The following is a 13,227-nucleotide window of genomic DNA, read 5'->3' as shown; positions in this document are numbered from 1 at the left end:
TGCCAACAACTTACGTAAAGACTAAAATTATTTATTTTAAAAAATATGAAAACTAAATATCTTGATTTAGAAATAAAGAAACCAAAGTTATGAATTTAAAATTATAAAGAAAATAAAATTATAATTTAACCTTATTATTAATATCATATTAAAAAAGTTAAAATAAAACTTATTACGGATACTAATGAAAAAAAATAATTAGTATTATAATTTTTTGTGAATTGGATGGGCCTAAGCCCCAACGCACCTAGAAGAAAACTCTAATAATCACGAGGAAAACTAATAGAAGTTACATCCGCGAGCACCTTCAAAGAAGCAAAGGAAGGCTCCCAATAAAAAAACTCTAAACCTAACTCATACTTGGCAAAACAGTCTATCGCTGAGGGTGTGATTCCCCAACCTGATGTCAGAGGAGACAGCCATCTTCAATTTATTTAGAATTACATTGAAAAGATAAAATAACACTTAGAATTTATTTTTTCTTATTACACAATATTTATTATTAGACTGAAGGGAGTAATATATTGTGTAACTCATTTTAAGTTTTTAATTGAATTCACATCACAAAAAGTTGTTATATTTTCTAAGTTTAATACTTATATATTAATAATTTAAAATAACTTTATTATTATTTAATCATAAATCACTATTTAAATAATTTAGATAAATATTTTAAAACTCAACAAATTTATCATACATACATGTTAGATTATAATTGAATGATGATGTAAAATATATAACCTTTTTCTCAGTTTCTAAATCTGATGTCATACTAAAACCCACCAAAAGTTAAGAATGAAAGAAAATGCACATCAAGTTCTTAAACTAAACGTGATCAATAATATTATGGTGTTGTAGTTATACTTTCAAAAAATCTCAAATTTTAAGGTGAGTTCTTATCCATTACTTTTACTAAAACAGTTTAGATTTTGCCCCGTTAAAGGCAAAGCAAAGCAATAAACACATTATTAGTCTATATATATATATAACCATGATCTTTTCCGCTTTTATTTTTGCTACCCATTTAACAATTTTTTCTTATACATAATTTATCATATTTGTTTTTTTTTTCTTTATTTCTGATCTCTCTTTTTCTTGGTATAAACACCTCATTCCAACCAACAAGTGGTTGGTCAATTGATATTGTATTGTATTCGATCCCTTTAAACAAAATCTCGAGTTAAAGAAAAAAACATAATTAGGAGAGAAGAATCTCACTAATTTGTAGGCTGCCAGTTCTCTTCTATCCCAAATCAACAGATTAATTCAAGATTGGAACTATAGGAAAGGAGTGACGATAAATTAAACTGTTTTTCTTAGATCAATATTTTAACTCAATAAAATTGCAGACAATATTTCTCCCATGGTCTTCTCGGGCATGTCACCTTCATTAATCTCCTCCATGGACTCGAGAACGGCAGCATCTAATACTAGCTTTCTTTTTGCAATCTCGTACACATTTTCATCAACTGTTCCCTTTGTCACCAGCCTTCAATGGAATATGTCATAAGAAAATAGTCACTAAGACATTCAAATAGATCCAGTTTGTAGGGCTTAGAGTTTGACAAAAAGAAAAACCATACAAGGTTTAGCAACTTTTTTTGTTATCATTCAAGGCTTAGCACTTTTTCTAATGTTAATGGGAGTGAAGAAAAATAATAAATAAATACCGATATATGGTTACAGGCTTTGTCTGACCAATTCGATGGCACCGATCTTCGGCTTGTCTATCAATCTGTGGGTTAAAATCCATGTCATGAATTACAACTGTATCGGCTCCTGTTAAGTTTAAGCCCTGTCCACCAGCTCTCGTGGAAAGTAAGCATGCAAATATTGAAGTATCATTATTGAACGTATCAACTATTGTTTGCCTCTCCGCCACCTGTGTACTGGCAGTCAAATAGTAGGACCAGAAAGATTATAAAGAGCAAGGGAAAGCAGTGTCTGGTGAACAATAGTAGAAAATGGTGCAAACTTTTACACGCAATCACACCTCATCAAGTTGGACTGTAAGCTTGTTCTTTTAGTAATTATAATTAATACTACCTCCATCCCTAAATACAAGACTCTTCTTTGAGATTTGTTTGAACTGTAAGCTTGCATTAATTATCTTTATACTAAAATACCCTTAATTACTTTACAATAACTGCATTCTCATTCTTATAAGGATTGGAGAAGACTAACACACATTAATTAGGCAGAATTGTATTTGATACGGTGATATGAAATATATAAGATGCAATACTGGTAAGATACATATTTAGAAATGTATAAAAATTCATAAAATATAATAAATAGTTAGTTGCAATTCTAAAAATGCAAATTCAAAACATACTTCTGAGACATTTCTAAAAAGAAAAAGTTTATCATAAATTACTTTCTATTACTTACATATAGGAACAGTACTATCAACCTCATTCCTTTCTTGAAATCATTCATAAAGAGAACAATTTCCATTTTTAGTTCATCAAGGGACAATGTTTCTATGTTTTTATATTATCCAAGAGTATTGATATCAGCAGATACATGAAGCAAATTAAATTATTGGTGCTTCATAAATTCGGAAACTTCACCGATATCCAGTATCGGTGAAGTATCCAGTTGTATTGGTATCTGACGTAAATTGAAGTATTTGTGCTTTGTAGCTGGTTATTGATTTTGGGAATAGGTTTCTAAAAATGTTGCTCAGGTGGCTATATAGCTATGGTATTGTCCTTAATACAACAAGAATCTTATTCCTAGAATTTTAGGAGTCTTGCTGTTTATGATGTTAGTCCTTAGTAGTCTTTGGCTCGTACCAGTACTAATGTAACATAATTAGTATAAATAGGAGTACTTGACCAAATTGGTGCCTCCATCCATCCCATCCACCTTTATTCCTGCCATCTTAATTGTCAGTGCCAGGCACCACAATCTCCAGCAATGATATGATTTCTGGTTGTCAACACTTTCAATGTCCATCTCATCAGCCTCACCAAACTAGCCACCACACCTTTAACATAATGGTGAATCTAGTATCAGTAATCATGATGGAGATCACCATGAAATCATGGAGACTTGACACCAATCAACCTTCATGAACATTGATAATTACCTTCATCCAATTCTAGACCAGTTTCCAACCAAGAGGACAGCATTGTCTTCGTTGTTAACCTGCACCAGCATCCTCTGTATCATCCACCTCTCTTCCATGGTAGGGGCACTCCTGAACAATGGCATGGCCACTACCCAACAAGTTGGAATCACAGGTCACACCATTCTCCCCACTCTCAAATCCAATCTATGATCGGTGGGTCAGATTTAATTTGGGCATTGCAAAGAGCAAGTGCTCCTGAGAAGAATACACAATAGTGGACGGAGTGACTTATCCTCTTTGATAGACAGGGGGAAGGAAATTATATACTTTAAGGAATAATTTTGTCTTGTAATAAAACATATGGGAGTAGGTTTCAAAGCTCATAAACCAAACCCTCCTTGTGTCTTGGATGAGTGAAAAGATAATAAATTCTATCATTTTCAAACATTCAGTCTGTGTATCTTACCTTGGTATTGTTGGTTTTTATCATGGTCAAAAACTTAAATTGTGACTAACTTGTGTATGACCATCTAGTGTTTTACACATTTTTTATTTATGTTCATTGAGTATTAGTTTACTTATAAGTTACTTTTCTCATATAGGTTATTATGTGGATGTGTTGTTGAATATAGTTTTATATTTAAGTAGAATCTTACCATTCCCAGTTATGTCACACGATTTATGTTTCTTTCCTCCTATCTCAATCCTCAATAGGATCTCAATTTTGACAACATTGGCTACACTCACAGCTTCAAGAGAAGCAGAAGCACATTAGTAGAAAAACAGAGCAGAGATTTTTTAGCATTTGTCTTGTTTCTTTTTGCTTTTTTCTGTTCTATTCTCATTGTTACTTAGTAAGTAATACTTACTAGTTACTTGAATTCTATGCAGTATTTCCTCAATGCTTCTCTAATAACTTATATTCTTTCACCATATATATGTGTGCATAAGCAAGCAAGCACAAGAGCAAGAGAGAGAGATTCCTCAACTTGTGTACACTTTGTATAATAAGTTAGCTATGATTCCCCAATCAGTTCACAGTTTCACAAATTGGACTTCATAGTTTCCACATTCTACCATGTATAGCATAATGCATAAAGGGGGACCCAGTGCATGAGGCTCTGACCTAGTGGGGTCTGTCTAACAAACTTGGCATTCCACCAAGACTCACCCTCATGCATAATATTACTACATAATTAAAAAGTTAAGTAAATGGATACAGAGTGTTAGGTGAGTGTTTCATCTTCAGGTGTAGTGTAAAACAAGTAAGGAAAAAGGCATCACTTTTTTCTAAGACACTTGGTCAGAATTACCTTGCATCTGCTTGTATTTAGAAGCATCACCCATTTACATTCCAACTATACATCCAACCCTCAAATAAATTTAGCAACAAATTTACAATGCACACACACTAGATTACTTTTTGTCATATCATTCTCAGATGACTTAACTTTTTCCTTGTTTGTTAAAGTGCTGACCAAAATAATCCTATATAAAACATGCCATACATTATTTAGATATTAAAAAGAATCTTAATGTCCAAAAAACAGAAATACCTTCCATCAAGCCGTTTATAGGTCAATCCAATGACATCCAAAGTCCACTCCAATATGTCAAGCATTGAAGTCCATTGACTAAAGATCAAGGCTCGATGACCACCCTCCTTTAGTGAAGGAAGAAGTTCTGCTAAGGCCTACATTATCCATGGAGTAGCTCAATCTCAGCATATAATCATGCCACCGCTGTATAGTTGACAATTACAGAATTTTTAGAGCCACAAAAATCATACCCGACATTTTGCAGAAAGCATAACATGCTTATCTGGAAGGATCCCCTTTCTATCATTGACACCATAATGAAGTAAAAGCTGCAAATAAAAATTTACAGCTTGAAATTTAAGCCAATACTATCCACAGTGGAAACAACAATCGTCAAGTAAAATTCTTTAATTACAATGCCACCATAAAAGCTTGTATCAATCAAATGTTACTACATTCTACCTCATTAGAATGTGAACACAACCTCCTAAATCAATTAAACATTGTAATTTGTAGCTAGAAACAAATAATATAATGCAGTTACTGGGCAAACCATACAATGAAAAAATTGATTTGAAGAAAACTCCAGCAGAAATCATTAAAAAAATAATCCAAATGATTTTGTTAAGATTTTAGTTTCTGGCATAGGCTAATGCCCCTGTTTGATATATTTTTCTGACCCAATCAGATAGTTTAGGCATGGTTGTTGTTGCATATTTTCAGTAGCTACTTGAAGAATTGGACCTTTATGTTTTCCTTGTTTGTTGTGCCAAAAACATTATTAGAGTTGCCAAAAGAAGGGTTGACTCGTGTAAAAGTCCAAGCTCAATAGAAAGCAATTGGTTGGAATATAACCATTCTTGTACTTCCATGTAATGTCAATGACTAACTCAACACACATACACTTGGCTCTTTGTTAGCTTGTCATGTTGCATTGTAAGGCCGTTGATGCTCAATCTGTTTCCAGGTGTACAAGTTAGCTACACTTGTAACTGTCATGTATTTTGTTGTTATAGAACAGTTTTCTGTTCTGTCTATAAAGACTTAAGTGTTACTAATCTGTAATCAGATTGCTTGAATACAACACAATTCTCTTTGAAACACTCTAAATTTTCTCACATATACTAAATCTAACACATTTTCATCATTAATAATCAAAGTCATAGCTTTACACAATCATCATTGATCTAAGGCATAACTAATAAGTCAATACAACAGAGCCAAGGCACATGTCATTTGACAAGTGAACACAACAGAATGAAATAGTCTACTCCACTAAGCTTCCTTTAGCTCCACCCTTTCAGTGGAACCAAAATGTACCACTTTTATTTTATTAATTGAACGCACCAAATATAGAACAGAACTCATGTCATGTCTCATACTGTTCTAACATATCTACCAAATGCTACAAAAAGTACAGCAACTAATCCTAAATAAATTTAAGCCACTTAGGCATAAACTAAATATTCAATGCATAAACAAGTGTGCTGGTTGCTGAATTTCAAAAGAAAAACTAATGCTAAAGAGGTTCTAATGCAGTAAAATTAAAAATTCCCCAAAATTAATCTTGTAAGTGAAGAAAAGAGTTGGCAAAATGTGTGTTTTCACAAAAACGCTCGATAACTCTGTCCAAAGTACATTCAAAACCAACTAACTGCATTGTTCTGAGTAGAAGATTTACCCGGTGAATACAGAAGTCATTGTAATTTTTAAGCTCCTCTATAACTCTGTCCAAAGTACATTCAAAACCAAAAGCACCTATCGGATGTAGCTTTCTAGCAAAGCGAATGACATCCTCATCATTGTAGATTCGCCTTATTAACAAGGGATGGTTTGCTATCTGAATAACAAAAGAAATTTGAAACCAAATAAAAGAGAGTTGTATAAATCCCAAAATAAAAAATAAAAAATAGCTGGATTTTTAAGTCAAAACATGAATCAAGAACCTTGCGGAACTGAACAAAATAGTTGTTTATCTGTCGTCGAGGAAGAACTTCAAGAACACTCTTTGAATTAAGATTGGAACATTTTTCCATCCGAGCTTGTGAAACAGCACGATACTCTTCAATGGCTTCCTTGTAAGCAGTTTCCTGCTGCTTTTCCATTATAACATATTCAACCTACAGTAACAAAAATTAGCCTACTAGATATAGAAATAAGGGCATGTTGAAGATGAAGAGTATAACAAACAATCAAATAGGCACCAAAAGTGACAGACATACCTGCTGTATTTTTGGAACAAGTTGTTGCATCACATCAGATTTCAGTCGCCGCAAAATAAATGGCCCTAAGATGGACTTCATACGACCAATTAAATCTCCATCTTCTGCATTTAGTAACTTTTTTAGGTCAACATCTTCAGTAGCAAAAATATCAGGCAGCATAAACTCCAACAATGACCATAACTCCTGCAACAAATTTATAGCAAAGTCATCAGCAACTACATTTATATTAATGCTAGAAAAATCAACAGGTGGAGACAAGAGTCATAGAAATTTTGTTCAAGATTCAAGTACATTATTGACACACATAATAACAAAGGGTATTTTCCTTTTCTCTGCCCTGATTGTAACTGTATACATAAGCCTATTAGACACTTCTAACCTCAGTATTGCAAGTCGTATATTTGCATGTATACTTTCAAAAGGAACAATGTGAAAATCAGGACTGACCATTTCCCAACCTTTGATCATCATACAAATATGTTGATCAATTGGCTGAGACCAACAATCTACATTCACTGGCTACTGCAATAATCAACAAGCACACAACAGCTTTTGTTGACATAAATTTCTTATTCTCATTTCATAAAATTATCATGTTAATGAATGAACTGTTAGGCAAGCAGCAGTGTTAGGCATGCAGAGGAGTAAGGCTACTGACAACCACGAGACAGTATGAAAGCTAAAGGGAATATTCACTGAAGGATATAAATGAATCTCAGGTAGCAGGGAGACATGAGGAAGATGCGCAGTGTAAATTCAGTTCAAGAACATGATTAAAAAATAAAAAGCAAAAGAGAAGGGTTAACACATTTACAGCATGTTTGGATTAGCTTATTTTTGGCAATGGGGTTTTGAAAGAACTATTGAAAAAAACAAAGTTATTTCCCATAATTTAAGAGTTCCTAAAGTCCTAAACACAGGCTTTGAGATTGAATGAAGATTTGGAGCCTTTGGACAGAGAGAAACCAGATCCCTCTAAGTGTCCTTGGTACCCCTACCATTTTTTATTGAACCAGGGGAAAAGATTAACTCTAACCTAGAGCTTTGGAGATAGACGTAGGAATCAAAGGATTTTCACTTGAGAAGGATAAAGACAAAGTATGTATGTATTGCAAATTTAGCAAGAAACAAGGAAAATGACTTGGAAGGTAAAAACTTAAGAGGTCATAACAAAGATTATAAATAATGAGGGACCAATATTGCAAAATGATGCGGAAATTAATGAAAAATGTCACCCAGATAAAAGCTAGGTGGTATCAGGAGTTATTTGTAACCTCAAAGTACCTATCAAGCTCAAAGAAGAGTTTTATCATATTGCTATACAACTAGCTATACTCTATGGTAATGAATATTGGACTTTAAGCAGACAAGAGAAAAAAAGTGGAAGTAGAAAAAATAAGCATGTTAAAATGGGTGTGGCCACAAGAAAGGACAGAATGCGGAATGATTGTATATGAAGAGATATTGGTGTGGAAAATATTGAAGGAAATATAACAAAAAATTGATTAAGTTGATTTGGACACATAAAAAGAAGGCCACAGGAAGCAGTGGTAGGGTAAATCAAATGGGGTTAAGCCCTGTGAAAAGGGGAAGGGGAGACCAAAAGAGACTTTGGGGAAGATTATCAAAAAGGATCTCATGGTGAATAATATCATTGAGAATTTGGCTTTTAACAAAGACATTGTATAATCCATGAAGCCAGCCTCACCTAGTGGGATTAAACTATTGCGTATTCTTTCTATGCTCCTGTTTCAAAGGAATTATAGAGGTAAACCTCTTCTGTAAGGACTTACTGCACATAATTCTGTAAAGAAATTAAACTTCCTATTAGAATCACCGTAACTATTCCAGCATAAAATACAAAATATGCAACTTAAAGCTCTCTAATTTTAAGTTTTCCGTTTGAAAATTGCAACAGCACCCATATAAAATAACAAACTAGATGTTCCTTATAATAAAGTTCACTCCTTCTAACAAACTCCTCAACTGACTAGATGGTCCTCATATCAATAAATATTAATAACTAATAACATGAGTAAAGAAAGTCCCTCACAACCATCACTAATCTTAAGATGAACAAATGAAATAGAGGAGAATGCTGGTAAAATGGTGAATATGAGCTATTGAAATTAAATACTCTCAAGTAAACCCACCTTTAAAGATTATTTCATTCCATTGAATCCAAAAAATTGTGGGTTTCCACTTTCCAACCAAACAAGAAGCCTTTGGATCTAGAGAGCAAAGCAGCCAGGTGGAAAATCCAAATAAGTGACCTTTAAAGAGGTATACATTTGAACAAGAGAACTCCTAAATCTACAGGAAAGAAATGCAATAGATATACCACTTTGCTGTCAAAAAGAAAAGGTGCCATCTGCAAAATGTAATTACAAATATCCACCTCTTAAAAGCCACTCTCGAAGACGAAGACTCAAACCCTTAATAATCCTACTCACCTGTCTTAAAATATATATTAAAAAAAACACTCAAGATATCTGATGTCTATCCATCCATCTCTTCTTCCTAAATGTAGTTTACTCCTTTAGCTTTTGTTCTGCCTATAATCCCATCCACCCCATTGTATTCAATCAAAAATAGAAGCCAGTTGAGAATTGGAAAGAAACAAGAATATTTCCAATTATACAGAGGACATATCAAACAATTTACAAGATTAAACATTCAGCTTACAGTAACATTCAGTGGATAACTTAAAGCATTAAATATGTTTGACACATCAGATATTAAACAGAAAGGAAAGAATTTGAACCATGCTTTAGCAATGAACAGTTTCCAAATATGCTTTAGTATATAAACTTGTCTTTGTAATATTTGTCCAGCCACAACATACGATTTTTTTTAAAAGAAGAGATTATTCCAGTAATGTAGCAAAAGCTTGCTTAATTCAGCAACAACAAACAAGTAAATGAAAAAACAGCGACACTGCAGCAAAGAAATTCACTCTATAATATAGTCTATAAGCAATACATACATGTAGATCATTCTGAAGTGGTGTCCCTGTCAGCATCAAGCGTTGGTTCGCATTTCTTGCAACAGACATTAGATTTTTCCACCTAAAGCTATTTTTGTCCTTCAAAGCATGTGCCTCATCCATCAGCACACAGCTCCACCTCCACCGCTTCAGGATTTTGCGATCATCTTTCTGCTGTGCACTAGCAAGAATAAAAATTATTAAAATTTAATTATCATTTGACAACAATAAATATAAATAGCACTTAAGTATATAGAAATGAACCTGTGTCGTTCAAAAAGTGAATAACACACAAGAAGAACATTAAATGGAGGAGGCAATCCTGCCTTGGACAGGGAGTTCAACTCCTTGCAGTATGCTGCCCGTCCAGCCCCATGGTATTGAAGAACAGAGAAGGATGGACACCACCTTTTTAATTCCCGTTCCCAGTTTTCCAGAACAGAAGCAGGACATACTATAAGATGTGGACCAGAATCATTGTGCAAGTGTTTCAACAAAGTTAAATATGTGATGGCCTGGAAGACAACATATGGCATATTTTAATTGAAAAAGTAAAGAATTAGGGATCTAAACAAAATTAGAAACATATTAAAATAATAAAAAACAGGATACATACCTGAACTGTTTTGCCAAGACCCATTTCATCTGCCAATATGGCTGCGACACATGACATCAAATATCAATCACTTGATTCATGACAATATGCACAAAATTATTGCATAATTACAAGCAGAGATATTCAAATTTAAAATATAAAACAAAGAAAACCAATTAAGCTCTAAAAATGTTAGGCTCATCAGGAAACATATATAGCAATGGCATTCCATTATAATGTTTCAATAAGCACAAATTCAGCAGCTGCAAACACCAAATACCAAGCAAATATACTATTCTGCAACAAAGAATGCATGGCCAGGAACAAAAAACATCACGAGATTCAGAAATCCACTAACCACTCTAGTATTTTCTGAAGGACATTACCTACATAGTCCACAACACAGCCACACGCAAGCACCAGTACACAAATTAAACTCGGCACAACATAAAAACCCTTCAAAAACCCTAACATATTACCTCCTAATCTCCTATACACAAATTTATCGCATAATTACAACCAGAAATATTCAATTTTTAAAAAAGAAAACCAATAAAGCTAAACACACCAAATCAATTCCGTGAAACCTAAACCCAGCATATCACAAAAACCTTCAAAAACCCTAATATTTACCTCCTCCAATCCCCTTCCGATACAGTAGGAGCAAAAAATTGACGCCAACCAACTGATACGGCTTGAGCAGAGGCTTAAAACCTGAATCCTCCTCCGACCCGCGCGCAACATCAACATCCTCCTACACTCATCAACGACATGTAGTTTTACCTCAAACGAACACAAAATTTCAAGTTTCTACCTAGTCAGCAAAAAAAAATAAAAAAAACGAATCGTCATTTAACCTGAGTCACGATCCTCACTGACGAAGATTCCACCTCGGAATACCTCTCGCACGCGGTCCCGGAGGAACCGAAGAGTTCGCCCTTCAACTCCGCGGAGATTCGCGCGCACTTGTGCAAAGCCCTTCCAACAACGTCGTTCTCATTCAATTCCTCAACTTCCTCTTCCACCACCTCCTCCTCGCTCGACTCAACATCATACAATTCCGCCACGTGTCCGTCCCTTCCCCCGTTCTCCTCCTCGCCGTCTTCCTCCTCCTCCTCGTCGATTATGAACCTCCGGCCGCGGGACGCCGGTACCGGTTCGTCGTCCACATCAGCGTCCTCGAGGTCATCGAGATTCTGGCGGAAATTGGCGGCTTCCGGCGCGATTTCGACGCAATCGCTGTCATCGTCGTTTTCGCTTGAAACGTCGACCTTGGAGGTGGAGGTGTAAGCGAAGGATTCGACGGGTGGCGGAGAAGGAGGAGACGAAGTGCGAGGTCGCTTCAGAACCCGCGAGGGTTTGAAGGAGTGGTTCTCCCATTCGTCGTCGGAGATTTCGTACAACTCTGGCTTCATTGTGGAAAGTGCTATGAGGTGTGTTTACCCTAGTGGAAGTTGTAGAGAGAGTTGAAAGTGAAGGAGTGTTGATGTTGTTACCAGAAACACGTAGGGGAGTGAGAATAAGAGGAGAAATGGAGAATCGGACTCAGAGAAATGAAAGGGGGGAAACGTAAGGACGAGCGCGGGGATTGTTATGCAGAGGGTAGTTTTCAATTATGGAATATATTGTTGCTTTTGTGGGCTTTTTTGACATGGGGTATATTTTTTACCCATTTTTTATTTGGGAGTAAGCATGGCACCCGCGCAGGCGGGAGCGGGGAATACTCTTCCGTTACCCGTCCCCCTCTCCATGGTGGGATATTTTTTGTTTCGTTTTCGTTTCTCGATTTTTCGTGGGAGTTCGTTCATTAAAAAAATGTTAAAAATTATAAAAAAAAATATATAATTTTTTTATCAATAATAATAATAATAAAATCACACAAACATAAAAGCATTCAAGAAATATCTAATTACACATTAATGTTACATTATTACACAATAAAACTAGCATAACATTACAAATCTTCATACAATAAATTAACATCTTCATACTGAATCAAGTCTACATTAACGAAAGCTTCCACGAGTTCACAACTGAAACGAACAGTGAAAAAGGAATGGTGAAACAAACGGTGAAGAAGTGAAGAGGGTGAAGACAGTGTGAAACGAATGGTGAAGGAGTGAAGGAACGAAGGTGAAGCAGTGAAGAATGAACAAAGGTGAAGAAGGAAGTCAAGAAACGAAGTCTGAATGTTTGATGCGGCGTTTTAGAGTTTGAGTAATATTTGTATCTTTGTGACTTGTGAGATATTACTTATATATATGATAATTTTATCATGAATTTTTTTTACTAGTAAAATACTATATTAATCCTTATATTTATGTTATACATATTATAAGTTGTGAGGGTATATAAGGAAAATTCTATATATGCGAGGATAGGATACAGGGACCCTGCCGGGCGGGAAGCATAGTCTCGTCCCTGAATTAGTTGCGGGGGGTTCATCCTCATTCCCATTCCCGCGAGGAATTTTTCCCCGACCACAGGACCCCGAATGAGGCAGTCCCCACGAGGATCCCCAAGTTGGGGGGAGAATTATCATGCCTATTTGGGAGTTGATTTCAAATTATTACTATAAATAAGATAAGTATTAAGAGGTGTTACAATTGAGTCATAAGATAAAAAAAATATATACACTTTTAAAGTTATAAATAAAAATATTAAATTAAATTCGTAAATAAAAAAATTAAATTAAAGTAGTAAAAAAATAATGAGTTTTAATAAATATTACGACTTCTAACTCAAACATTATAATACCTTAATCTTATTTTCAACAATAATTTGAAATATGAAAAATGAGTAAAAAA

At 34.7% G+C, this 13,227-nt stretch overlaps 1 protein-coding gene across 2 annotated transcripts; it reads right to left on the bottom strand.

Moving 5' to 3' along the window:
• Nucleotides 1-1,089: 1,089 nt before the first annotated feature.
• On the bottom strand, nt 1,090-12,147 carry LOC114419136 (protein CHROMATIN REMODELING 19-like). Of its 2 annotated transcripts, none has more exons than XM_028384751.1 (12): nt 11,278-12,146; nt 11,054-11,174; nt 10,442-10,482; nt 10,090-10,340; nt 9,826-10,006; nt 6,837-7,022; nt 6,561-6,734; nt 6,296-6,454; nt 4,866-4,943; nt 4,633-4,769; nt 1,671-1,889; nt 1,090-1,489 (listed from the first exon to the last, which is right to left on the bottom strand). In XM_028384751.1, exons 1-12 carry the CDS (start codon nt 11,833-11,835, stop codon nt 1,330-1,332), a joined length of 2,265 nt encoding a protein of 754 aa, XP_028240552.1. In that variant the 5' UTR covers nt 11,836-12,146; the 3' UTR covers nt 1,090-1,329. The 2 variants fall into 2 exon arrangements, with proteins under 2 accessions (XP_028240552.1, XP_028240553.1); XM_028384752.1 differs by having other exon boundaries at nt 1,370-1,489; nt 1,699-1,889; nt 11,278-12,147.
• Between the last annotated feature and the right edge of the window lie 1,080 nt (nt 12,148-13,227).

The sequence above is a fragment of the Glycine soja genome, chromosome 7 (assembly GCF_004193775.1).
Source record: "Glycine soja cultivar W05 chromosome 7, ASM419377v2, whole genome shotgun sequence".
NCBI classification, from domain to species: Eukaryota; Viridiplantae; Streptophyta; class Magnoliopsida; order Fabales; family Fabaceae; genus Glycine; species Glycine soja.
The sequence above is the reverse complement of the archived record's forward strand: the minus strand, read 5'-3'. Positions and strand labels throughout refer to the sequence as shown.

Bases quoted from the DNA above. Each gene is read 5' to 3' on its own strand.
- LOC114419136 (XM_028384751.1), bottom strand. From the start codon at position 11,835: ATGAAGCCAGAGTTGTACGAAATCTCCGACGACGAATGGGAGAACCAC. The intron at 11,175-11,277 runs GTTAAATGACGA...TGATGAGTGTAG, and splicing joins CAGTGAGGATCGTGACTCAG to GAGGATGTTGATGTTGCGCG. The intron at 4,770-4,865 runs GTATGATTTTTG...TGGATAATGTAG, and splicing joins TGCTTTCTGCAAAATGTCGG to GCCTTAGCAGAACTTCTTCC.